This window comes from Neopsephotus bourkii, unplaced genomic scaffold (assembly GCF_033783945.1).
Source record: "Neopsephotus bourkii isolate Nb327-2 ecotype Australia unplaced genomic scaffold, CSIRO-AGI_Nbou_v1 NB_360, whole genome shotgun sequence".
Classification (NCBI taxonomy): Eukaryota; Metazoa; Chordata; class Aves; order Psittaciformes; family Psittacidae; genus Neopsephotus; species Neopsephotus bourkii.
The window spans coordinates 1125462-1152908 of NW_026900866.1; the positions used below are offsets into that span (position 1 = coordinate 1125462).

Here is a 27447-nt window from a genome sequence, read left to right on the forward strand (position 1 = left end):
GGTAAAAAGAATGCTTTTTAGGCTTTCAGGTAAAAGGATGTGGTGTGATTTAGAGTAATAAATGTCAAATGTGCATATATTTAAACATATTTAAACATTTTAACTGATGGACAGGGGAAGAGCAGTTGATGTCATCTACCTGAACTTGTGCAAAGCGTTCGACACTGTCCCACATGACATCCTTGTCTCTAAATTGGAGAGACATCAATTTGATAGGTGGACCACTCAGTGGGTGAAGAACTGGCTGCAAACAAAGAGTTGTGGTTAGTGGCTCGATGTCCACCTGGAGAACAATAACGAGTGGTGTCCCTCAGGGATCGGTGTTGGGACCGGTCTTGTTCGACATCTTTGTTGGCGACATGGACAGTGGGATTGAGTGCGCCCTCAGCAAGTTTGCTGATGACATGAAGCTGTGTGGTTCAGTTCATACGCTGGAGGGAAGCAATGCCATCCAGAGGGACCTTGACATGCATGTAAGGTGGGCTGATGCCAACCTTATGAAGTTTAACCATGCCAAGTGCAAGGTTCCACACCTGGATCGGAGCAATCCCAGGCACAGCTACAGACTGGGCAGAGAAAAGATTCAGAGCAGCCCTGCAGAGAAGGACTTGGGGGTGTTGGTCGTTGAGAAAATGAACATGAGCCAGCTTCAGTGTGAGCTCGCAGCCCAGAAAGCAGCCATATCCTGGGCTGCACCAAAAGAAGCATGACCAGCAGGTCAAAGGAGGTGATCCTGCCCCTCTACTTTGCTCTTGTGAGACCTCACTTGGAATATTGTGTGCAGTTCTGGTGTCCTCAACATAAAAAAGGCACAGAACTGTTGGAACAAGTCCAGAGGAGGGCTACAAGGATGAGACAGGCTGAGAAAGTTGGGGCTGTTCAGCCTGGAGAGGAGAAGGCTGCGTGGAGACCTCATAGCAGCCTTCCAGTATCTGAACGGGGGCTATAGGGGTGCTGGGGAGGTTTAGTGTGAGGTGTCCCCACCCATGGCAGGGGGCTTGGAATTAGATGATCTTAAGGTCCTTTCCAACCCTGTTCTATGATTCTGTGATATATTTAAGGGATCTTAAAAGTTGTTTTACACAGAGAGACTCTTCAGCCAAAATGTACTTTGATATGCTGTAAAGATATTTGTCTTGCATGTTCATGCTTCTGACTTTATTCCTGTTGTTAGAACGCGCGTTAAATAGATCCTTGGAGTCTGTATGGGTCTAAGAAAACAGTTGAGCATTCATGTGAATAACAAACCTTGTAACACAGCTGGGTGTATGTCTGTGGCATAAAACCTAGATACAGTAAGATCCCCAAATTGCCTTGCAAATCTCAAGAGGCAGAACTGACCTGAGGCTGCTGCACTGTTTGCTAAGTTCCATTTCAACCTTTAAGTGACACTTCTGCGAACAAATAACACAGATAAGAAGTATGAGATAGCACTGCTTCTGCAGCATACATGCTAGTGTGGTCTTGAAAAACTATTGATACCTTGCAAAATCTTCTGTTAAGAGACAACTTAATGCTATGTGACAAGCTGGCATTTGACATCTTCTAAAGGAACAAGTAATGCAGAATAAAAAATTGTGTCCCATTCATCATCTTTGTTTCCAGGGGGAGCCACAGCAATCTTTCTGATAACATTCGTAGTTCCTCAGTTTGACTGACTGCTCTTTGGTGAAAGTGTTTCCTACTGAAGAATAGAAAAATCTGTGAGGGGCTTATATGCCAGGATGTCCTAAGCCCAAGTTTATTTGCTTTCTGATACCCAAACTAAACAAACCATGCCTAAATCCAGCCAGTTCGAAGGTGCTTTCTAAAGTGGCAGGGTTGTACCATCGGATTCCTCATGAGAGTACATGGTATTTGTGTAACTGCTTTCCATGAGTTGCCCATAGCTCTCAGGTCTAGGATCTAATCATACTTGCTGCAGTGAGAGAAGTTTTGAGAAATAGAATATGCCAGTGCCCCACTGGGCATGTTTTATCAGCGACTGCTGTATAGTGTTGCTGTGTTTTTCCTAATGAAAATTCACTTCTTGGTAGGTGTCCCTGTTTCTGGTGCAGAACATAGGTCTCTCTTTGTTTGTACAGTCTTTCTGATCCAGTCAGTTGATCTCTGTTGTCAGCAGTACTGGGGATCCTCTTGCTCAGATCTCACCTTGCAGTTGCCTCCTCTGCAAGGTGGTGACTAAAGCTGTAATCTTTTAATGGGTTGCCTTTGCCTCTGTTTTGTAAACTTGTAGCAGATGGGAGAGCTTCTGTGTATACCTTTGATTCACAGAACCAAAGAACAATAACAGTTTATTTTTAGCATTTAGGTCTGTGCTATGTGTGAACATAAGTGAGAGAGGTGAGGTTCTTTAAACAAAGAAACCAGGGAGAGTGCCCCTACCTTCCCATCTCCCATGTTTATGTTGAAGCTGTATTCATCTTGCAGCCTTCTCTGTAAGGATGAATGATAGGCTTAGAATATGTTTTAAGGGTTTTACAGACTACCCTTCGGTTAGGAACGGGTATTGACTTAGTGTGTGAGCTCTCTGGGATGTGGGGAAGCTTCTTTGGTTTGTCTGTTTTGCTTTTATCCAAAAGATTCATTTTATTTATTTTGCTGATGATTTGTAAGTCTCTGAGGTAATTGGAAAGATGCTGCTGGTCAAGGAGAAATGAGAACTTCAGTAGTCAGTGTCCATTAAGTGAACTGACTGAAACATACAAAGTACAGAATAGTGCTATGACTTCGACCATGTTTCAGTGCTCTGGATAAAAAAGGCTTTTGGCTTTTTCTTCCTCAGAGCTGAAGCAAAAAAGAAAGAATTGCTTGACATAGGGGATCAGACCTAGGATAAGCTAAACTTTTTCTTTGCTTGAGATCTCCATCCCATTTGAGGTAATAAGCACTCCTTTTGATTCTAGAGGGCAAAGACAGGGCATTCTTAATCCCTCTCCTTAAGCTGTGGACCAGTAAGTAAAATATGACAGGGCTGCCTTCCAGTTAATTTGGTGTGGATGTGTATCAGAAGTGGGACATTGAAATGGGACAAGAATTTTTCCCCTCTCATTATATATCTGCTAAGGGCTGAGATCTCCATAGGGGCTGACAGAGGAACATAAGAATTAGGGGTAGAGGAATGCTTCAAGAGGTCGCATGTAGTTCTTTTGCTTATCAACCTCTTAAGCAGTTGTCAGAAAGAGAAGAGACAGGACAAAGTGTGAAGTACACTCATTTTGCATATTGGAAAAGAAATCCTTTTTTGAAGATGTGGTTTAGCTTCAATGCTCTTAAGTTTTGGGCCTTCACATGGAGCAGTTGTGCTAACTTGTCAGCTGAGCTCTGTGACTTAAGATCTGGTTTGGGAAAGGAATGCTGTCTACCAGCAGCACTTCAGAATGCCATTGCATGTGTGAGCTTCAGAGCAGGACCAAATTCAGGTGTTCTTCAACAAAGTATATCAAAAATGTCTTCTTTTTTTTTTTTTTCCCGTTTCCGTTTGCACTAGGTTCAGGATGTTGTTCCTATCACAAGCTATGATACTGCTGGATCTTTCCTGCTGCTGGGCTGTAACAATGGCTCTATATATTATATAGGTAAGAAATGGGAAAAGGAAGGAATATAAAGGAGGTGGTACTGAGCAGCTTATTTGGGGGAGTTTGGTTCTTAACACTTTAGTAGGTCTAAGTTGCATCAGAACAACTCTATTCACAGTAATAAACAAATGTCTTTTCCTCACAGACATGCAGAAGTTCCCATTGCGAATGAAAGACAATGATCTTCTGGTGACAGAATTGTACCACGATCCCTCCAATGATGCTATAACAGCACTCAGTGTCTACCTCACACCTAAAACAAGTTGGTATTCTATCACTTTTTCATCAGTGAGAATGTGTTACAGATGAGGGGTTTTTATTTTCTAAATGGATGTTTTCTACTGCTGCATAGCAGGGCTAAAGCCCTTGACATAAACAGTAAATTCTTCTTCAATTAATCATCTTCAAATGAATGATGAACACTAGGCATAACTGTAAATTAGGTACCTGTACTTATGTGTGTGTATGCTTGTACATCATGCATTATACATTAACATATAACGTAGTAGCATCCCATATTAATGATAACGTACCTTTGCTGGGTTTAAGCCTTTTACACTTTATGAATTGTATTCACTGAAAAAGTTTGTGGTGAACTGGGGGGGGGGGGACGACGACACAACAGGACCCAACAGCAAGGTTAAACTTATAACCAATAAAACTAAAACCCATTTCCATATGCAGCTGAATGATGTGTAGCTCTTGTGTCTGTAGGCCCTTCTGTAAGCACAGTGCAGCAAACTGGGAAAAACACAACTGTATTCATACCAGTGACCTTTTAACTGTAGTCTTTGCTCTTGCCTTGCTTCCCCATTTGCTTTCCTTTAAGTCAGAAAAGGTGTGTGGCATGTATTGACGGTATCACTGTGAGGAGTGCCATATGACTTACCAATCTTGTCTTTCACTTCCAGGAAGGAGAAAAGAATGGGAGAGAAAGTGTTGTTAAGAAACTGTTGAAGAGTATAGTATGGCAACAAACAAATGTTGAGGTTTTTTAGTGGCAAAATGTCTTCTTTGTTCATGGGAAAATAATCACAGAATCACGGACTGGTTTGGGTTGGAAGGGACCTTTAAAGCTCATCCAGTTCCAGCTCCCTGCCACAAGCAGGGAGACTTTCCACTAGACCAGATTGCTCAGAGCCTTGTCCAGAGCCTCCAGAGCCATCCCTTGAACACTGCCAGGGATGGGGCAACCACAGGTTCTCTGGCACCCTGTGCCAGTGCCTCATAGTGAAGATTCTTTTCTTAATGGCTAATCTAAATCTCCTTTCTGTGAGCTTAAAGCAGGAAAGAGTCCTCCTCCCTGCATATTTGTTGTAGGCCCCTTTTAGGTACTGAAAACAGAAGGTCTCCCTGGAGCCTCCTCCAGGCTGAACAAGTATAGTAATGGGTAAACTGTGTTTAAAATAAGTATGTACCTTACTGTGGAAGCTTGGAAATACTGTTTTGTACTGCCTCATTCCCTGGCCCTAGTAAGACAAGCTTTCATTCCTCAGAGAAACAACTGTGTTCGTGCTTACTTTAGGTGTAAGTGGCAATTGGATTGAGATTGCATATGGCACCAGCTCTGGAGCCGTGAGAGTGATTGTACAGCACCCTGAAACAGTTGGGTCTGGGCCTCAGCTCTTTCAGACCTTCACAGTTCATCGAAGTCCCGTTACAAAGATCATGCTTTCAGAGAAACACCTTGTTTCAGGTAACCTTTTCTGTGCACAAATGCGTATGGTGGGTCTCCCTTCCTCCTGAGCAATGAAGCATTTTTATGCATTGCTTAATAACTTGCATTGTATCCCACATATGATAGAAATTAGTTGGACAGATCTGGGGGGGGAGAGGGAAGAGGTTAGATCGGCTTGGATCCTCTTTCTTAAAGTAAGCATTCTTCAGAGCCTTTAGCAGTTAAAAGGCACAGGTTTTATTTGCTCAGATACTGGAACAACTCGCACTTCTGTTTGTGTCTTATTCCAAGGCTGCCATTTGGGGAAATAAAAGGGGTTGTAAACAGATGTATCCCTGTCAAGTCTTACTGTTGTGGGCAGGTCCTTTAGGACTTTTCTTCTTTTAACAGCCTTTCAGGAGCTTTCTGGGTTGCAGCAAAATGTGCTCTTGGGCCCTAGAAAAAGCTTTCCTGTGGCTTCAAAGGGCTGTATTTCTTCTTTTCTCAGCTGTCTCCCAGTGTTTCTTGTGCTATCCGATTTATCCTGTCTTAGACTCAGGAAAGTGTCTTGCTTTCAGGGAAGAAGCAATCACTTCTCCCTCTGTAAAAATCTGTTTCACCCAGAATCCATCAACCAGATAACATTTACTTTCTGCTGCTATCTCAGTATCTTCAAAAAAGGAACAGAAACCATATTATCCAACTATACCCCAAACAAACAGCCCAGAGGTCATCTGTTGCCCGGTAATTTGGTGCTAAACTTTGCATGCCAGTAAAGGGCACATCTGTATGTGGAAACTGAATAACTAATGAATGAACTAGAAGAGCATTGGTGTGTGATGAGGGTTCTGCTGCCAGGCTGCTCTCATGACATGTCTTGTTCTAGTATCTGCACTAAGAAGTATTACATGCTGTAGGCTACTGGTGCTGACTCAGTCAGACCTTAGTGTGTGTTCCACCTGCCTCAGTTTTTCTTTAACTTCTGAGGGAAGAGAGAAAACTAATAGAAAACAGGACATCAGCAACAATTTGTGGATTGCTAGATAATGCAATCCATTTTGCATGTCTGGAGATGCTATGTAGCCTGATACTGCCTAAGTTCTGCTTGATTGCAGATTGAAAAACTATCATAAAGAAATAGTTAGAGTTGATCTCAAAAGTTTTGTCATCCCTTGTAAATGTTACTGTCTATTTTTTTCCTTTCTAGTTTGTGCTGATAACAACCATGTACGGACATGGACTGTGACTCGATTCCGAGGCATGATCTCAACTCAGCCGGGCTCAACCCCACTTGCATCATTCAAAATCCTATCCCTGGAGGAAGCAGAGAGTCATGGCAGTTACTGTTCTGGAAATGACATTGGTAGGATGTCTCTTGAATGCGCTGTGCTGAGCCTATACATTCACTGGTCTCATGGAGGTTTAAACAGACCTTCAGCCCTGTAACATACAGTTGGTGTGTGTGAGCTGTTATATATTGCTCTCCTCTTGAAACCATGGAAGGAATCTGTAAAATTCACCTGAAAATACTCATTGTTCAGGCTGTATAGCATGAGTACACTTAAAGGACTTACTCAGTAGGTGAGACAAGGGGAAGAAAAACTTTCAAACACAGATACTACACCTTTTCCTTGAGCAAACTGATGTAGCATTTCACTTTTGGTTTAGAGAATGACAGAAAATAGAGGAGACTGTATTAAAGCAGATGAGCATAGTAAGGGTTTGAATCTGCTGCAAATGCCATTTCAGTGTTCAGTCAGGGTTAAATGGCGCATGTGAGAAATACTGAAATGAATTTGAAGCTGTGACAAAGTTTAGTGAAGCCTTGAAACTGCAGAGATAAATGAGGCTAGCATATTGCTATAGCAAGCCACTGAAGGAATGCAAGTCAGTAAATATGGGTACACAGGTAGTCTAGATTCCTTTGTGTTCTGAGTCTTGCAAATAAATCTTTGATGATGAGGATGCCCAATGAACACAGGGTGAGGTCAGTAGTATGGCAAGAAATCTAGGGTTTGCACTGACACCATAGTTCCTCTAGGAACATGCAGAAAATTGAAGAATGGGTGACCTTTAAAACAGAAGAACAAAACATATTCATCTTTGTAGAGGCTTCTAACCATTGGGTAGCTTGTTATAGATATTAGTCATCTTTGGTTCCTTGGTCCTGATGCTATAAAATTGCAGTGGTCATACTAGTATGAGTTTGGGTCTTTAGGAATGCATGGAGAAGAGAATGAGGAAATTGAAACAAAAGTATCTTTCTTTTCTCTCTAGGACCCTTTGGTGAACGTGATGATCAACAGGTTTTTATCCAAAAAGTCGTTCCCATCACTAATAAACTGTTTGTAAGGCTCTCTTCAACTGGGAAAAGGTACCTCCATGATTAGGGTTTTAAGTGGTAAACTAGCAGAACTGTTCAAGTAGTGGTGGTGGTCTCCCATCCCTTGGGAATGCGTGCAGTTGCACTTGGCAAGCTTCTAATGTGCTTGACAGGTTTGGCTGAACTGTAGTTTGTGTGTTAGTAACAGAACTGTACTTAATGATGCACTGTAACCTGAGCTCACTAAGCAAACATTAATGTGCCTGTACAGAATATGGAAGTCAGTTATGATACATGTTAATGTTACATTACAGAATTAATGCTGCAGTTGCTGGTGGCAGGGATTTTGCTACTCACATAGGTAGACAGGGAAGCAGTTTCTCTCTTCCTTTCCAGTTGGCTTTGAAGAACCTTTAAAACCGAGAAACTGACTTAGAAAGGTCAGGTATATAATTATTTACTTAGGCTTGGCTTTGTAATGTTCTACTATGTTGCTGCCAGTGTAGTGAGAAATGTTGCCAAGTTACTTTTTTTCCTGTCAGGCTAGGAAGATGGCAAGAGATCAGTAAAGATGGTGCTTCTCAGTTCTATTCTGCTTATTACTATTGTATTTCTTGCCTAGTAACTTTGAGTCTGGGTGAAAACGTTTATGGCTTTACACTGTTGGCATCTGAATTGAGGGCAGATTACTCCTGTAAAAAGCTCAATGCAAGGAGCCAGTAAAACAAATCACCCAGAACGTGTGAGGTTCTGGTGTGGAGTCTGGCTTAGCAACTTAGTTTTGGGAGTCCTTTTCATCTTACTCCCCACATAAGCTTCTAAAATAATGGGTAGAAAAGCAACTAAGATCTGCCATGTCAAGTAATACTGCAGTTGTCATAAGACAAAAGTTACCTACAGGTAACTATCTATACATAGATAACATTGGATTTATCATCCTTGGATTTTTTTGCATACCTTTTATATGGTTAAATGTGCTGTTTCTGCAGGTTGGTTTCCTAGAGTGGTTAGCATACAAAGGGACTACTTGCTGTCAATCTTAAGAGCCTTAGGTTTCTAATCATTGCAGATTGAAAATGGACATAGAACAAGTGGGGGTTCCCTAATAAACAAGTAGTAAGACTGCAGATACATTGTGGAGGAAAGTTCGCAGCTAAGCAGCATGCCAGTCATGCAGGAGAAGGAATATTGTCTGGAAGAAAGGTCCTTTTCTGGTACAGTTTCAGTGCTTTCTCAGAAACTTAAACCAGTCCTGACTTTACTGGCCAGACCCCGCAGCTGTTTTGGTAACTTGGGGTTTCTCTTCCTGTAGGATCTGTGAGATCCAGGCAGTTGACTGTACTACTATCTCCTCATTTACTGTGCGAGAATGTGAAGGATCCAGCAGAATGGGTTCCCGGCCACGCCGCTACCTCTTCACTGGACATTCAAATGGCAGCATCCAGATGTGGGACCTGACCACAGCGATGGACATGGTTAATAAGAGTGAAGACAAGGGTAAGTCTTGTTCTGCTAGGACTGCGGTGTGGTTCTTTTTCTGTCCACATTTACGTGACTACAGGAAATAGACTTGAGGACTAAGAGCTGTCTCTTTCAGATGCTGGTGGCCCCACAGAGGAAGAACTGCTCAAATTGCTTGACCAGTGTGACTTGAGTACATCTCGCTGTGCCACACCTAACATCAGCCCTGCTACCTCAGTTGTTCAGCCAAACCGGTTGCGGGAATCTAATTCTAGGTAAGTCACCAAGGGTGGTGCTGGCCGTGGACACCAAAGTTTTACCTTTAGGTAGGCAAAGAGGGGTTTGGTGACTTGAAAGCTGTAGCTGAGCCCCTGAATCCATGCCCTCAGTGTCTTAACCAACAAAAATCGAGGTGTGTATGTGTAGCTTCTACATAAAGAGTCCCATGAGAATCTCAAGTGATCTGGAAGCCCTTGTATGGGAGTTGTGGTGAGCATATTGCTATTGTAGTGGGAGTTGCAGTGGTGGGTGGGAGCAGGGTGTGTGGAATAACTGACTCCTGTTCTCAGCCTAACATCTGCTGTTTTCATCCTTGGTTGTTTCTCTTTCTGAAGTCTCCAATTGCAGCACCATGAAACAATCTCTGAAACAGCCACATATGGTTCTGTGCGGCCATACAGAGAAAGTCCCCTGTTGGCAAGAGCAAGGCGGACAGAGAGCTTCCACAGTTACCGGGACTTCCAAGCTTTTAACTTAACCAGCAAAAGCCCAGCAGAAAAGACAGCTGCTGCAAATGGGAATTCCAGCCAGCCAGAGGCCAGGAAGGCAACAGTGGAGGGGAGTGTAACTGAGAAGAAAGCAGTCCTGACCACCGCACTTGAAGTGCGAAGCACAGGCGGGACAGATATAAGTGGGTGTTGCAGTACAGAGGTTCACCATCTCCCAGAGAGTTCTCTGGATCTCAAAAGAAGAGGACCAGAAGAGGAGAGTGAAGCCAAAGTGGAAAGCAGAAAGAAAATGGGGTTTGAAGGGGCTGGCTTCCTGGGAAGGAAGAAGGTGCCACTCCTGGTCTCTGCACCAGTCGTTGCTGAAAGTGGGCCTGAATTACCTGGGGCAGCTTCTCCATCACCTACAAAGATGGCTGCTTCCCCACGATACCGTAAGAATGACTCATCCTGCCAAGACTATGGCCTGTAAAAATGGGACTGGTAGCAAAGATAAGGTGCAGGTGCCCTCTGGTTGGTAGCAGGAATAACATTACACGTTGTGGGTTGTTTCTTGAATGGGACTTTGTTCTGATACCTGGAATGAAAATTGTAGGATTGTAAGAAAGTACCTGGCTGCTGCCAAACCTTTGAATGGTTGTCCGCATCAGTGTGTGGCTTTATGTAATACTCCAAAATGTAGTACGGTACCTGGTCCAAACTATTGTGCATTCTTGCTTAAACGTGGTCAGGCATGTGATATATTGTGGTTATTTCTGTTTTGGGGGAAGGGAAGGTGCTAAAGGAACCTGTCGGTGCTTAGTGGAAGATCCCTTTTAGATGCAGCCACGTGTTCTGCAGAGCTGCTGCTGTTTTATGAATGGGATCCTTGTTCTGAATCATGCTGTCTGAAATGCTTTCTGCAGGTTAAGGAGGAAGCTATTCAAAGCAGCATATTATTTTGCCTCTTAGTCCAAATAAATTGCCAGAGGAGTGTTGCTTGTGCTTACTGAAAACGTGTGGTATCAGATGATGGGTTTTGCTGATTGTGACTGAGAGGATGCATAAAAATACACTTGGTGAAATACACAGAACTGGCAGTCTCTTGGGGGCTTCTTTGTCACTTTCACTGGAAAAATGACAGAGACGAATATGGGAGTAGGTTTACTGTCATGGTATAATAACTCTCAATTACAAGTGCCTTAACATATTTCCTATCATTGTTGCACTGGCTACTTGCTGTTTGCTTCTGGTTTACTGGGGGTGGTAAACAAATTTTATTGCATGTAGATAAGTAATATGTAAGCAAAAGGGAAGGCTGTGATAGCAAATATTGAATAGGGATGGATTAGGAGGCTTTCAGTCTCTGACAAAAGCATGTTTTAAGCATTTAAGCATGAATGAGTGGCTTTTTTTAACCTTTAGCTGAGAGGCTGGGGAAGAGAAGGGGAGAGAACACAAAAGTTAAAGCAACTTCATATGAATTCCTTAATTTGCTGTTTATTCACCTGTGCATGAACACAATTTTGTGGTACAGCTTTGTCAGGCCAAGAAGAGCCATGGCTATCCTGCCATGAAGGCCCCTTTTGGGTTTTGGAATGGTAAAAGACTTTCCTTTATACCAGTCACGCTGCCCCCACAACCTTCCTTAATTGTGAAAGTTGGATGAGAGACAGAGGTAAGAGCCTCTATGTTCACAGCCTTCTACCACTGTGTGACTTAGGGATGTTGAAGCTGTTCTCTTACCTGTATGAGATGTCAGTGCTAACACACAGTTTTTACTATACATTTAAAAACATGGTGGAAGTAAAAAGACCAACTTACCCCACTTCTCATACCCTCTCAACAAATAGTTCTATTTATTCCCATAGTGGGCACAGGGTGGGGAAACAGCAGTCCTATCCCCTCCCCAAAGGCCATGCATGCTGCTTTTGGCAAGTTACCCACTTTCCATTTTCTAAAGAAGGTGGTTGTGTTCTTCAGAGGTGGGTGTCGGTGAATGTGGTGTGCTCCTTAGTGACTGTGCTGAAGCCTTTGATGACATTGACAAGATCTTCTTCATCTACATACTGTTAGGAGGGAGAAAAGAAGAGGTATGTAAGCCAAACTAAAGGAGATTCCTTCATTTCTTTCTTCCCATCCCCTAAAAACCGCTTCTGAAAGTCAGATAAATAAGTGCATTTCTGCCTTTCATCATGTTTTCCCATTCCTCCCAGCATGAAGTAAGAACCTACAGCATTCAGGCACCTGAATCCAAACCAACTAGGTTTTTCATAAGAAGCAGTAAGTTAAAAAATCAATTACTGCATGGATCAGATGATAAATGGTAAATAGTGTTTGTTGCAGTGTGATGGGAACTTGTAAATATGTATTTTTCTTTTCATATTTCCATTTGATGTCTTGTATAACAGCCACATCACCTGTGATTTAGGTTAAGATTTTGTTCTTCAAGCTTCTAAAGGAGGGTCTGAGCTTCTTCCAGCTGCACTCATGCTAATGATTTAAGCCAGGGAAAGAGTTGGAAGCAAGAGAGAATTAAACTGTTTCCATAGTATAAAGAGATGGTTGCCAGCAGTGTTACTGCAAATACGTGTCCTAGGCCACTTCAGCCATTCAGTATATTCATTTGCAAGGTGGACAAAAGGGTGAACAAGACTTGCTACAGTCCTAAGCTACTGAATGTCTTAAAGGGAAGAAGTGAGTGAAAGCATCGCAGCATGCGTATTTGCAAACTAAACCAAATCATGGTATTAGCACAAGATAAGCAGGTAGAGCAAGAGTTTCTCAGCATCAGGAAGCTGTTCCTTTGGCTATGGAGCTCCTATAGAGGTACACTCTGGATGGGCTGTTAATTCCAAGGAATTAGATCATGAGGATGTGACTGATAACTCAGAAAATGACTCTAGGCTGAGTTATACAACTGAATCAGGAAGTCCATGAGATGCAGAGTGTAGCTGAGGGTTAATCTGTACTCGTAAGGGTTTTTACCTAGAGCTAAGTATCACTATATTCTTACTTAAGCCTTATCAGCTTCCTTGGTTGCACTACCCCTGTACTGTGGCATGCCTGGATATTCCAGCCCTTCTAGCTCCTTGGTGTACTGTAGGTGAAAGACCAAGGAAGCTGCCTGGATTTTGTGCAGACTATGAAGTTCACTCTCTTAATTTGGGCAAGATCTGCTTGATCACTGCTTACTCTTTGTGACTTTTTACTTCCTCATGTGTCCCTCTTTTAGGAGCCTTAAGCAGCTCTTTCTGGGAACAAATGTGTCTGGCCCTGAGCCGCTTCCCACACATTTGCTCAGGGAAAGGTGGAAGCCAAGGAGGGTGGAGATTAAAAAGCCTTTCTCTTGCTGACAAAGAGGAAGCGACTTTGCTGCGGTCCTTGAGAATCATAACTCATTATACATGTGTGTTCAGGTCCATGTTAGTGACACTGTTCTCTCCTATATTAAAGGACAGATACTCTGCCTGCCACTCAACCTCCTCCTAGTCCCCTATAGGCAGAGTCTTATCTGTCATGAATGCCAAAAGATCTCAGCGTTCACACAGTGTCTGCATCGTGATGGAGCAGAGGACAGAGCAGGTCTTGTCAGCAACTGAGTCCAAGGTCACAGCTCAAGGAGCCTAGAACTTGAAGCTCCTGCTGCTGGCACAGGAAGCTCCTGCTTCTGGCACAGAATGTGTGGATGATGCTAAGGCATCCCTCCTCACACGTATGCATTTACTGAAATACACGGAGAGAAGAGCCTATGAGTTGACCAAATAGAAAGGAATTCTTCAAGGTGCATGTCCCCAGTAGCTATGATGTTACTAATTCAGTGGAAACAATAGATGCATGTGGCCCCCTCACATAATTTTAAGAGCAGCATGTGATCACCTGTGGCTCCAGAAGAGAGCAGTGAGGCAGGAAGCATTTTGGGGATGTAATGTCTGACCATGTCCTGGTTGTATCTCCAGCAGCTTTTGGTATTTAGACCTTTTCAGGATTCCAGTGAAACAGGCACAACATTATGCACAACAGCACCACAGAGGAAACAGGAATCCTTTTCCTTACCAAGCCCCGAGTGGTAGTGTGATGATTGTGAATAATGGCATCCCAAGGTGGATCTTCAGCAAAAGACTTCTTGTCATAGAGGCTGAGTAGCTGGCTGACACTACGGTGCAGGGAGGCTTGGGAATAGGTGCGATTGAGCTGGCTCTGGCTTCGTCTTCTTGCCCCTGATGCAATGTGGATGCTGTGGCTGCTGGGAGAACCACCAGCTCCTGGCATTTTTGTGTCAGACAGACCCTAGGAGGAAAACATAACCTGATGTATCAAAACCAACAGGGCACGGTCTCAAACACTTCATCTGAACAAAACGAAGGCAGGAGTACAAAAGAACAGAGAACCCCATGCTTCAAAAAACATGCACAGTTAAAAGACATGGGAAGGTATGTTAGCAGACTTCTTCCTTTCGGACAACATGACTAGTTTCACCCACCAGGAGAAACACGCAGTGTCAGATGCCTTTGTGCATGCTCTTTATGTCATCCAGCACATCACACATCTTGCAGTTCTGCAAGCTAATGACTCTACCTCAAAGTGCGTTGTGTAACTCTTGAGAGTGACACTGCTCGATGAATCAGATGTGTTGGCAATGGTCTCAAACTGAGATTAAACAGAGGAAGGAAAAGCATTAGGGCAGGCAAGGTGCTGTGCAGATGCACTCTGTTCTTTACGGAGGATGTGAATTAGCTGCAGCTTTGTGAAGGTAGCAAGGTAGCAGGATGGGGGCGAATACGGGAACTGGCAAAGATGAGGCACTATGTAATGTTCACTGGGGCATCAAGAGCTGCATAGACAGCCAGCACTGCTTGCTGCATGCCACTGACAGAACAGAACACAAGTCTTGCCAGGTTAACAGGAACTATCCTAGCTTCTCAGATTAAATCCTCCTAATTGATGTACTGTAGGATCTATTAAGTCCATTCTATTAAGTCCATGAGCTTCTGGGAAAAAAAAAAAATGGGAAAGGAAGAGGCAGAAACATGGAAAGGAATTGTGCAGGCATGCCAACAGCAAAAGCATTTTGAAGTCAAGAGGAACAACACAGCTTGACAGACAGTAGAGGAAAAGGAATCAAAACCATGAGACCAAACAAGAAGAAGTTTCTTATGCTCTTAGCCTTTGCCAGGACAAGGGGCACACTGAAAATTCCATTGTTTCCAAGAGCTCCTTTGTTGAGGCACAGGTGCAGCTTCTTGTCACTGAGACAAAAAGGAACAGAATGTGTGAAGAATGCAGGAATCACTACCCTGCTTGATGGCATTCACAGGAGAGAGAAGCTGAGAAGTGATCAGAAAAATCATTTCACAGGCTGTGCCTGGGAAGAAGCAATGGAAATAGAAAGCACTGCTGCTCCCACTCTGAGCCTCGTAACAATTGCCATATTCCTGTTTGGTAGGATAGCACTGCCACTCTGCTACATGGTGGAACATGTTCTTTATCCCTTTTATTACTGAACTATAACTTGTCTTAATAAGAATGATACAAATCCTTCCTTTTTATTACAATCCTCTTCCCACCTCTCTGATGGACTCACACATTTTGGGAAGGTCCTTAGCACATTTCATGGGTATCTGACAAAGACTGTCAGGTTGATGCTGGTTAGTTGAGAATACATGAAAGGTTCCACTGAAAACCACATTTATCACCTACCTTCTCACAGTATGCCAAGGCTTTTTGAGATCTATTGCAGATGTCTTAGGCATCAGAAGCATTTCAGGATCTGCAGACCAGGCACCATAAGGCTTCTTTTTGGCCTGTAGGCTGGCTTTCTATGCATGCATAGGTACACCATACAGTCCTTTTCCTACACTGAGCAGCCTTCACTTGGTAAGCAAGAGTGCAACAAAGCAGGGGAAGGAGGAAGAAATACTTGGTGTGTGTTTTTGGGGATGGCAGATGAAAGTATATCACAATGCTGTATACTCAACATTGCATTTTACCCAACGTACCGGGTGGTTTTCACCTGATGAATACACACTCATTGGTGATGTTCTTTTCTGGAGTGGAACTAAAGGAGGCCTGTCTCGTGCATAGGGCTGCTTGTGGGCTTTCCTTTGAAGGATTAAGGAGAGGAGAATAGCCAAGAGGATCAAACCTAGAACTACCATCAGCACTGCAAACCACAGCCGGTTGTAGAACTTTGCACGTTTGGACTCAGCTTTGTCCTTCTCTCCAGGTGTTGTCAAGATCAGGCCTGTAAAAATAAAGAGGGATTAGGGGAGAAAGAGAATGTTATTTCAGAAAGCATTTAACAATATGCTATCCCTTTCCTCGCTAATATATTAGGCAGAAGTTTAAGTGATTTTGTCATCACATGCTTTCTTTCACTTACATTCAAGTTGGCATAATGGTTCAATATGCTAGTGGCCTATAATAAAAAGCTTACTACCCTCAAGAGACCCTACTTAAAGTTCTGGTATTGCTGCTTAGGCTGGAAATCACCACTGCATCAGCAGCTCTGGAGAAAGGAGGTGGAGATGGTGAATTGTGAGGGGGAAAAAAGGGCTCTCGAAGTAACCTTGAAGAGTGGAAACAGCTATGGTGATTTCAGAGTGGTACAGACAAGAGGACGTTCTCTCGAGCACTGTGTAGCAGAAGGCCTCTCAAAAAGAGAGAGGGAGGAGGACTTAACTGAAAAGAGATATGAATTAATACAAACAACATGAAACACTTTATTCCTCCTTCCCCTACCTGTTAGAGAAAAAAATAGCCTCTTTGTTGGCTTTGCTCACACACAAGCGTAAGAAATCTCAGTGACAGGATTTCCTGGTTGTCTGCAATCCCACATGTGTATCCAGATTCTTTGATAAGGGATTTCCATCACCATTGCTTGCAAAGCCTCCTCCGCAGGTTGCCTGCGGTGCTAATTAAGTTTGTGGTAGACTTTGGGTGCAAGCAGCAATAAAAACCAAAAGAATGTGATGGATGTAGAGCAATGGACAACATTTTATAACGCTTTTACAGCAGCCTTGCTGAAATTCTGTAGGAGGATGGAGTGAGAGCATGAAAGGTATATGAGGGAAATCCAGTGTAAAGAATAATTGCAAAGACAACACCCATCTATTTGAAGAAGCTGAAGATGATGAAACTCAAAAGATAAATTAATTAAAAACAGTATGTCAGTTAGTTAGAAATGGTTAGAGCTTAGCTTTGCTTCCCAGAAAACTAAGGAGTTAAAAAAACTTAAACTTTTTACCATTAGGTGTCAACTACTCAATGGGCAACAAAGGACTGACATGTCACCACACCAAATTCCCTTGTTTCCACGAAACAGGCAAAGGCCTCATGGGCAGAAGGTAAAGAGCAAGTGTTATAAACTGGGTCCTGAAAATATAACTGGTTAGGAGAACACAGATGAAATTCCAGAGCCTGGAAGTTGGTCATATGAAAGAAGCAGGCAGATGCTTCTTGATGGGGTGGGTGGGGTGCAGGGAGGAGAGAGAATATGTTATTTTCCTTGTCAAACTGAGAAAGAAAGTTGGAGGACAGGGTTAGAATGCAAGATAAACTTAACTTGGAAATAAAATCTATAAGAGAGCAGATTCTATTCAGCACTGCATTTTGAAGAAAGATATTGATGCAAAAATAGCAGGAAAATATTACATATGTGGAGTGAGGATCTGAAGCTGTTCATGATGCAAAGGAACAGAAATCCATCCATGGCAAAAAAATCACATTACCTACATCTCTCATACCGTAAGGCACTAAGGAATCCCTGATCCTGCAATGAGGTGCCATCCTGCCTGGCACTCCCTACATATTGACTTTGTACCACAAACACATACAATGAATAGGTGGGGGGTGATTTCTTCACATATTTACCACCTCCGTCTCCTGCGCTGTACTTGATGACCGGTGTCATGGCACTCCCTTCATCAGTGACGCAGGTCACTTGGAACAACAAGGCTGAGCAAAAAAAGGTCAGAAAATGAGGATCAGGCCTGATCAGGGCCTCATCATCCCTTGTATGTGTGTATTGAACTTCTAAACTATGAACCATGGCAAACCATAGGGAATAACCACTATGATGTTCTTCTTCTTCCACTATCCAAACCTCCCTCTTCCAATGACATGCAGCTAGTAACTTTCAATTCATTCATTGTTTTGCCTTAAATCCCTCATACTCCGCTCATAGTTGACTGATAGAACATTTTATGTTAAGAACCTTTGAGTAAAAAATAGGTATTAGCATCATTGCCACAATCGGGAAGGTAAAAAATACATTTCAAAATCCTTTGACATACAAGAAACCCAATGCTTTAAAACAGAAAACATTTCCTATTTGTTTTTCCTCTGCTGACAGTTTCCTTGTATCTTAAAAACTGCAAATGCCCAGAGAAACTACATCTCAAACCATGGCTGATTCCAAAAGCTACTGACTTAATTTTATTCAAATGGAAATTCAGGCTTCAGTCTTTTCTGAAGCTGAAGATTTCCATGCATTTTCCAGAGTGTGGTCCTGAAGGGTCAAGTTCCAATGCAGTTCCAGGATTTGGACAAGCTCGACCTTCACAATGAGCCACAGCAGTGTCACACAGTCACAGAATCACAGAATTATTAGGGTTGGAAGGGACCTCTGGAGATCATCCAATCCAACACCATGTCAAGAGGGCAGGTCACGCAGAAACATGTCCATGGTGGGTTTGGGACGCCTCCTGAGAGGGAGACTACACAAACCCCCCGGGCAGCCTGTCCTAGTGCTCCGCCACACTCAATGAAAACTCTTCCTCATGCTGAGGTGCAACTTCTTTGTTTTAATTTATGGCCATTGCTCCTCATCCTGTTGCTGGGCATCACTGAAAAGAGTCTGGCACCATCCTCCTGGCACCTGCCTTTGAGATACTGATCTGCATTGATGAGATCCCTCTCAGTCTGTTGTTCTCTAGACTAAACAGGCCCAGCTCCCACAGTCTCTCCTAAGAGAGATGCTCCAGACCCCTGAGCATCTTTGTGAACTTTGCTGGACTCTCTGCAGCAGCTCCTTGTCTCTCTTGTACTGAGGAACCCAGCACTGGACACAGTGCTCCAGATGTGGTCTTACCAGGGTCAAGTAGAGGGGGAGGTACAATATTTAAGAGGAAGCTTAGCTCCAAGGCTTTTTGTTTCAAGTGTCTGCTTAGATACACTTCAGAGTGTGCGTGGAACACTCCTGTGCTCTTAAGCTTGGGATGGCTATGGAAGGTTTTTCTTTAAGTTCAGCATACAATACTATTAATTCAGCTCAATGGTCTTTCACAGAGAGGAAGCTGAAGGAAATTGAACCTGACTTTTGTCAGATGTCCTTGGTAAATACAGCTCCGTGTCAAAGCCGCTGTAGATGCGCTGCCCGCTCTCAATCAAAGCGTACTCCTTCAGGCGGCCGTTCAATACGAAAGTGCGGCTCCAGTCTATGTGGATGGTGGATAAATTGCTCACAATAGAGAATGGAGCCATGTAGCGAGGCGCTGCAAAGGAAGGAAAAAAAGCTCATTTCTAGCCAACAGGCACGACTGAGTTAGCACAGAGGAGATGCTGCATGATACAAGCTCTCTGTCGCTCCCTCTCTCTCAAGTACGCATGTATGAGTAGAAAAGATACAAGGAGAAAAGAGAAAGCTGCTGTAGCATGCCAGCCTCTGCACTGAGAAAGCAGAAATATACCCTTAAATTAAAGACCTGGAACTTCCTTTTCCTTCATGCATGTGGTGCAGACACCAAAACTGAATACATTAAATTCTAGCTAAAGATGGGGAATAGGGAGACACAGGAGGTTGTGTGAGTTCAGCTGCAGCATGCAGGGCTGTGGGAACTGAACTGTTAAGGAAAGGATGCTGGAGAAGGCTCTTCATCAGGACTGTAGTGACAGGACAAGGGGTGATGGGTTCACACTGAAATAGGTGAAGTTCAGGTTAGATACAAGGAAGTTCTTTACTATGAGAGTGGTGAGGTGCTGGATCAGTCTGCCCAAAGAAGTGGTAGATGCTCCATCCCTGGCAGTGTTCAAGGCCAGGTTGAATGGGGCTTGGAGAATCCTGGTCAAGTGGAAGGTGCTCCTGCCCATGGCACGGGGTTGGAAGCGGATGAGCTTTAAGGTCCCTTCCAACCCAAACCATTCAGTGACTGTTTATCTAAGCTCCAGAAAATTACCCATGGTAGTCTTTTAACACATGTACATACATGAAACCATGGGGTTCCAGAAAAACAAGAGCAGATGGCAGGCAGAGAGTATAGAAACACAGAACTCAGTACAGGGAGGAAGAGTTCATCAGAGTTGGACTCAACAGCTTATTGACAAAAGGCTTCATTTACATTTGAGGTGGTCCTTTCTTGTGGCTTTGTGCCCAGTATATGCTGGGTTGCTCATAAGAAAGCTGCACTTTGCTAACTGCCCACTGCCCACTGTCACTAAAGAAAGCCTTCCAGGCATGAGGAAGTAGACATTCAGAGTGACTCAGGAGGCCTGGTGTGAAGAGGTCAGCAAGGCAAGAAAAGCAAAATTGAAAGGAGGGCTGTGGACCCAGTGGGTAGGGGGTTAAAAATGGCTTTCAAACCCTTTATGTCTCAGCAGTTCCTTATGAATTTGCTCCATTTAGAAGTCCATTGACATGCAGTTTAATAAAACACAGGTTTAGAGATAATGACTTTTTTTTCTTTCTGTGGTGATATTAAAGAAAATCTGGGGCTGCCTCACCTGAAATTTTCAGCTATCAATGTGCAGATACTACAAATTCAGTTCAAATGGCAAAATCTATTCTGCCTGTAGGCACAGGTCCTGCATGTTTAATTTCTATGCAGACCACCACATGGTCTTAAAGTACTGCCTGTGGTGGTCATATAGATAGCAATGAATTCTTACTTCAGTGTCAACAAGGATCCAATAATTCAGATGACATCCAAGAAGCCCTGGCAGAAGTGTAGCATGAATTAGGACAGGAAGACTGTTCCTAAGAAGAATCACCAAGTCCTTTTCAAGATCTCCCCTTTTCCCAGGGATTATTTATGGCAGTGTATTTATCACCATGTTATCACCCTTCTGGCAATACTTGAACATTTTTTTTTGTTCTGCAGCTTTTCTGCCCATTTTCAGTAAAAGGATTCCAGTCTCCCGAGATAGAGGATGTGACATCAGGTGATGAGTAAAGAAGTGTTTTTGAAGGAATGAGCAGTTGAGCTCAGAGCAGAATTTCAATAAATATGCAGCAGAGGCACAGTGACCGGGAACACAAAAGAGCAGGTTTCTGGGACATCGTCTTTCAGAAGGGTGGAAGAGTTAGGGTCAGGAGTTAGGCTGTATTTTGGTGCTATGCAGCCCCGTGCATCAGAAGCGGGCACTTCTCAGTGGAACATTTTTCATACTCACGCTCCTTTTCCGTAGTGAAACCAATCCATTCTGAGGCGCTGCTGCCAACAGAGTTGTAAGACACAACTCGCAGGTTGTAAGTTGTGTAAGGCTCCAGGTTGGACACGTTGGCACTCTGTCCTTTCCCTGTATACTTCACCTCAGTTGGGCCAGGACTGCAAGCCTTCACTGCCGGCTGTAGGTTCAAGGGACAAGCCATATATACATGGAGCTCGTAGCTGTGAAGAAAGTTGAGATTTTGGTTAATGAAGAGCCTAAATAAATGACAACCAATCATACATTTCATCTATTAGGATGATGCTAACTATTCTATGATTCTGTTTTTGGCTACTGGAGAAGAGATCCTAGTTTTTCTCTTGGAGATTTTGGCCCCAGCTCTAAGATAACTCTGAGCAATCATGGTTGTAAGCAATTCATATGCACACTGAAAACCTGATGCTAGTTACCTTGCTGCTCACTTCAGCAAATCAGTGCCTAAGTCACTACAGGATGCAGATGCCTCTCTGCTGCCAGTTTTTCTCACAACATTTTGGCTCTGCAACTGCAGACTATTACCTCCACTCACAACAGCTCATCCTCTTCACCTTCATCCTCACCCAATATCCTCCTCAGGACAATAGCAAACACCTCCCACACAGTATTCAGGCCACAAGCGATATCATCGCCAACACGGGGAAGGAGGAGCATGGCTACATGGCAATTCCAGCTCAGATTGTTTTGCACCACCTCTAGCTGATGTGCTCAGGCTCGGTTGGGTGGGTTTGTCTCCTACCTGGTGACAATGCCATTGGGTGACTGAGGTGCGCTCCACTGGAAAGAGGCATTCCTGGAGGACACGGTGTGGATCTGTGGCGGAGGCTGTTCTGAGGGTGGAGCCGGCTGTGTCGTGATTTGGGCCATGGGCCCTTTGCTGCAACAGTTGAAACACGTGCAGGCCTCCACACCAATGGAGTAGGTGGTAAAAGGCTTTAACCCATGTATTGTTTGCTGGGTGGCAGTCCCTTCTGACAGCTGTAAAATGAAATGTCACTCTTCAAGCACCACAAGTACTAAATAAGGAGTTATGGAGGTGAATTAACTCCTGAAGAAGATGGGCACTAGGTTCTGCATGTCCTTTAAGTCTGACATTAATACAGCTGTTGTGTACTGGCAACTCTGTATTCATTTTTCTCCCATTATGAAGTTAAAGGGCACTGTTCTAAGGGAAAGACCATGCCATCAGCTGCCTCACAGATGTCTTGAGTTGAGCTGTGATGACTGTATGTCAGCTTTCAAATGTCATTCACAGGAACAGAGAAACAGAAACTTTAAGGAGAAACTTTGGGATATGTGGTATTGAAGCAAAAAGAACTTAATGTATAAAATAGCTCCATGATAAATGTGCTAGCAAATACAAATACTTGTCCGTGTCTCATGAGCTTCCTCAGCATCAGTATAGGATTGGGCAGACTGACATGAATGTGCCCAGTGGGTCAGTTTACTCACAGACAAGAGAATGTGCTTTCTGATAGGTACATCTAAGTTGAGGGCCAAAATGATGCTACTCTGCATTCAAATGTCCATGGTGCTGGGTGAGCCTGTTTGTTAGGAAACTCTCCTACACCCAACAAGGGAGACCTGGCACTTCTGGCAAAGGAAATGGTGCCCTCACTCTGAAACTGCTCACAGGAGCTGCCATTTCACATCATTGCTGTGATCATTTGCAAGTATACCTCCTTAAGCCAAAGAAATAAAAGGATGTAGAAAACACCGATGAGGGGCAACATCTGCTCCCATTTGACAGCATGGGATTTAGCAGAGTGCAGCAAAAAATAGGAAGGAAAGAGTCAAGCAAGCAAGGGGAAGCACTCTGGCACAAAGCCGGAGCCAGAGCCAAGCCACCAGCATAGCAGCTTGGAGGGGATGGAAATGGAGGCACCAACCAGGTGAACTGGCTGAATCAGACACAGACGCAGCCAATTGCATTGGGTGGAATGAATGCATAACATTCAACTGGTCGTCAGCTTAAGCTCACAGACAGGACTGATCACATGGTAAGGAGTCCCTAGCACTTCCAAGCTGAGCTGGGTGGGGTAAGGGAAACTTCTATACAAATGTTTACCTACTTTTACAAAACAGTTAGTGTTAGATAAGAAAAGTATACAAGTAAGTATTTTGAACTGATTTGGTGGTAACTGTTCTGGGCACCTTCCACAGTCCTAACCTTTCCCCACATCTCCCTATTTTATAACTCTAATGAAGCCCTGCAGGTTTCCTAAGGTAAGACTGTCATTTCTGGGCACCTAATAGTGTCTAGACTGAGACACCAAACACAGAAAAAGTTGCTTGGCTACTTGCACTGTTCTTCAGTGCTTTACTATGAAATACTTCTCAACAAGAACAATTTTAAGGTAAGCTCATGTACAGCACTTTCTTAACTTCAAATCCAAAGCACACAACCATTTTCTAATCCTGCAGTTACCACCTGCACCATTTGAACTGGTGGGACCTGTCTTGGAAGTATTTCCTTTGGACAGTACCCCTGAACAATAATTCTGATTTCCATCACACTGTCACAGCACATTACTGTGTCAGAAGTGTTTAATGGTGAGGTTAGTTTCTTGAGAAGCAGGTTTAGATGAATGAAAGCACTGGTGGTACTTTAGCCAGACAAGAGCATTGCAGAGCATTTAATGAGAGGAAGATAGACTGTAACCAACAGCAGCAACTTTTGAGAACAAAATTGTCAAAGCTAGAAAATACAAGCTCAGATGGAAGAACAGAAGCAGCGTTAACAATACTCACCACCACATCAGTCCCTCTGGTATTATTAGAAAACAGCCTATAGATACTGACAACCCCATTTGGCTTGAGAGGGGGCCTGATGTTCACCACAGCCACTGTGGATGCCACTGTGTCAAAGACGGGAGCTCTCAGACCCTCTGGAGGTGCAGGGCCTGTGCGGCAGCGGGACCAGCCACTGGGTGTCCGTCCTGCTGAGTTCACTGCCCAGACCTTTGGGACACAAAACCAGAGACACTGTTGAGCACTTGAGCCTACAAAACATCCATGCTTAGCCAAGGGTGCTGCCGATGACGAAAAAGACACAGCTCAATGACTCCCATGCAGAACGTCCCTTCACTGCCACCCAGCATCAGTGTTGACCCAGTGACTCTAACAGAAGAGCAGAACATTTGCCACTGCTACGTTTAGGGAAAAGAAGCAGATTTCATGTCTCAGACAGTGTGTGCTCATGTGTCTTCATACCTGATCTCCATGTTTCCACCATGCGTACAGGACTACTTGAGAAGCTGTGATCGACAGTGCAAGTGTTTTCAAAGGACATCTGAACAAAAATACTCATATCCAGTCCTGCCTATTTCTCCCTTCTACCACTTTCTTCAAGTATGCAAGCGTCCTAGTTAATTCAGCCTGGCATTGTGTGACACTTAAGTTATCTCTACCTTGACTGAGTCACACAAGCCAAACTGTGGTTACTCTTTAAAACTGGAAAGTTTTACAGGAACATCCCTCTCTTAAAATCATTAAAGTATCAGTCACCTGGCAACATTTTCAGTAACCTGCAATATAAATAAAGCCCACTGAAATGTATACTTAAATCAGCACCTCTGATTTACTTTTACAACATTTGCTTATTGCATGAGCACAAGGGCAACAGCTTCAGTTCCAAGGATTCAAAATGGAGCAGCTTGAATTAGGCCTGATTAAACCCCACATGTCTATATGAACTATGCCTACTGATTTTGTCAGCTACCCAAAACCAGAGTGATCTGCAGACTACATAAAACTCAGCACATATTAAACATACTCTCCAACAAATCTGCATGAAAATTAAATTTTGCTTTCATCAAGGAGTGAGTAAACATATGGAAGGATGTATAATCTTATTTATCAAAAAGCATTTGTATAATTAAACACGAATATCATAAAAGGTTGCCTTAGGTCGCTATTTGCATGAGTAAGTAATTTGTAGGATGTCAGGTACAATAGACAGAATAGATGGATGCATGAGTGTATAGGGTTAAATTAGGCTCAATATTAGCCAACCACATAGTGATCAATCAGAATGATAGATCTAAATGGCAATACAAGAGGACTATCTGAGCGATTTTTAGTATAAGTATTCCTTAGTAAGCTTTCATGTTGAGCAGATCTAACTACAGTAAAACACATTCTTATGTGATTTACTCTGGGCAGAGGTCTTGGGACTATGCCTTAACAAAAAATAGGAGGTTTAGAAATAAAAGAACTTCAAAACTGTCCCTGGAGTCCTTCCAGCTTGCAGTGTTAAGTTCTAAGACCACAGGAAGCTTCACGAGGAGCCTGGGGAAGCAAAAAGGCCAAAAAGCACCACAGTGCCTTTTAATACTGTGGTTCTGCCAATTACAAATCCAAAGTAATTTGCTTTGGATTCCAGCAGCACCATCCAGTGAAACACTATTTAAATAGAGATGATGCCCTGCTAGGGCAAAAGATTTTAATTTTTGGTGAAATCAGTAATATATCTCCATTGTGAACTTTTCATAAAGACAAACTCTGTTCATTTTACTGCAGCAGGTCAAACCTTCTATCTCGATTCAGTTCCAGCTGCTACAAAGATATACCCACAGCCATTCATTTCAACAGGCATATTTCTTTGTGGAAAGAATAAGCTACATATGGAAAGAGCAGCTCTGGCACTGACTCAGCACTGACCTGAGCTCCAATGCTCCAGTTAGTTATATCCAGACCTTAATGAGCATGGAGCGTAACAGTGTTGGACCTGACCTGCAAGCAAGATGTCCACAGCAAAACTGAAGGCAATGGCTTACAACAAAGGCTTCTGGTGTAGCACAGGAATTTGGCCTCAGAATGGAACCCCCTAAGAATTTTGGAGGGGAGAGAGGTGCAACTCACTCAGGAAGCAGATGCCTCACTGAGGGTTGGATGGAGACATCCAACCATTCCCCCATGAATCCCTCTCCTATCACCGGTGCTTATACTTTGTCTTTCAGAAAATAAGCCTTATTTCAGCAAACAAGGGCTCTTTCTTTCAAAACACTGTATGTGAACACAGGAAAAGGGGATGTTTACCCTCTTTCATAAGTGGTTAAATGACTCCTCCAGGAGGGAGGTAATGTATGTTCAATCACACGTTCCAGTGGAGGTAGTCAAGCCTGCCACCCTCCAGAGTGGGAGTGCCCAAGTGGGCATAGAATAACCCATCCTTGTACTTGGGGTGCTCCCAGTGCTCCCTTTGGGGCTGTTCCACATGAACACAAGGAAATCAAGGTTGACTGGGCAGAGCACAAGAAGTGGGAGCAGACATGGTTCCCCAGCCCTGCCCTTCCTTAGGGATGTGGGGGTGAGCTGAGGCTGTGGCCTTTCCCCAGGCGCCACCTGCCTACCTCTCCTGATAAAAGACCAAGGTCATGGCCACATGTATGTGGGTCTGACAGAAAGGCAAATTCTGATCATCTAAACTCTGGATTTATGTTGGCCTAAGATGGATTACCTCAATTTCTTCTGCTTCTGCTCAACCATCTGTAAAAGAATGTATGGGTATAAAAATACTTCCCTTTGAGAACTGCCATCCAAGTAAAATCCTGGTCAGTGTTTGGAGACTTAGAGCAGTAAATGGCCCAGAACTGACTGCAAATGGAAATACTGATGCTTAGCCCTTTCTTTGCATGAAGAAATAGGAGATCATGGCAACAGAAGCCACAGTGAGGAGTAACTTAAAATCAGAGGTTTGGTTATGGTCCCTCAAAAAATCACCACAAAATGGTCATAGATGAATGCTATTGCCTGGTTAGCTGAAATGTCACAATTCAGGCTTTTGTAAAAAGCTTTTTGGGCTCACAAAAATGCCTTCTAAATTGTGGTATAATCATCACCAAAACCGATATCTAAGTGCAGTCATATGGAAATGTAAACAGCTTCATAGGCAACTTGTACCTGCTGCTTGTAAGGTAAGAAGAAAAGAGCACACACAAGAAGCAATCACATCTCGGGGACGGATTGAATGGCAAAACACAGACCAAAGAAAGCCAACAAAAGTTTCTTATAACTTGACTTTCTGAATATACTGCCTCCAAAAGCATTAAGTCTGACATCATGGTGCATGGCTTAAGCACCCTGCCTAAAGATGTGCTGCTGTTAATGGCTGCACTGTCCCAAGCAAGACAGAAGAGGGTCCTGAAATCAGCTATCTCAGTTATTATTTAAATGCTTTATTGATCTTCTGGCCTCAGGCCCAGGATGCACTCTGAAGTGGAGCCAGAGAGGATGGGAGGGAAACTTCTCCATATATTCAGAGGACTGAAGAATCCAAGTTACAGGCAACTAGGCCTGGGG

At 43.5% G+C, this 27447-nt stretch overlaps 2 protein-coding genes across 4 annotated transcripts in view; one reads left to right on the forward strand and one right to left on the reverse strand.

Annotated features, from left to right (window-relative positions):
* KCTD3 (potassium channel tetramerization domain containing 3) overlaps positions 1-10817 on the forward strand; it is a 30683-nt gene extending 19866 nt beyond the window's left edge. For all 3 annotated transcript variants that reach the window (XM_061348546.1, XM_061348547.1, XM_061348545.1), the window contains 8 exons: positions 3491-3578; positions 3724-3840; positions 5104-5274; positions 6443-6598; positions 7513-7609; positions 8871-9055; positions 9156-9294; positions 9634-10817. In XM_061348546.1, coding sequence (XP_061204530.1) covers positions 3491-3578; positions 3724-3840; positions 5104-5274; positions 6443-6598; positions 7513-7609; positions 8871-9055; positions 9156-9294; positions 9634-10216 — 1536 coding nt within the window. In that variant the 3' untranslated portion in view covers positions 10217-10817. The remainder of the gene's footprint in view (positions 1-3490; positions 3579-3723; positions 3841-5103; positions 5275-6442; positions 6599-7512; positions 7610-8870; positions 9056-9155; positions 9295-9633) is intronic.
* A 277-nt stretch (positions 10818-11094) lies between these two features.
* USH2A (usherin) overlaps positions 11095-27447 on the reverse strand; it is a 375196-nt gene continuing 358843 nt past the window's right edge. The window contains exons 65-73 of the mRNA XM_061348575.1: positions 23896-24105; positions 21884-22122; positions 21112-21329; positions 19041-19217; positions 17596-17679; positions 15723-15967; positions 14302-14373; positions 13780-14013; positions 11095-11792 (exon numbers count right to left, since the gene is read on the reverse strand). Coding sequence (XP_061204559.1) covers positions 11703-11792; positions 13780-14013; positions 14302-14373; positions 15723-15967; positions 17596-17679; positions 19041-19217; positions 21112-21329; positions 21884-22122; positions 23896-24105 — 1569 coding nt within the window. The 3' untranslated portion in view covers positions 11095-11702. The remainder of the gene's footprint in view (positions 11793-13779; positions 14014-14301; positions 14374-15722; positions 15968-17595; positions 17680-19040; positions 19218-21111; positions 21330-21883; positions 22123-23895; positions 24106-27447) is intronic.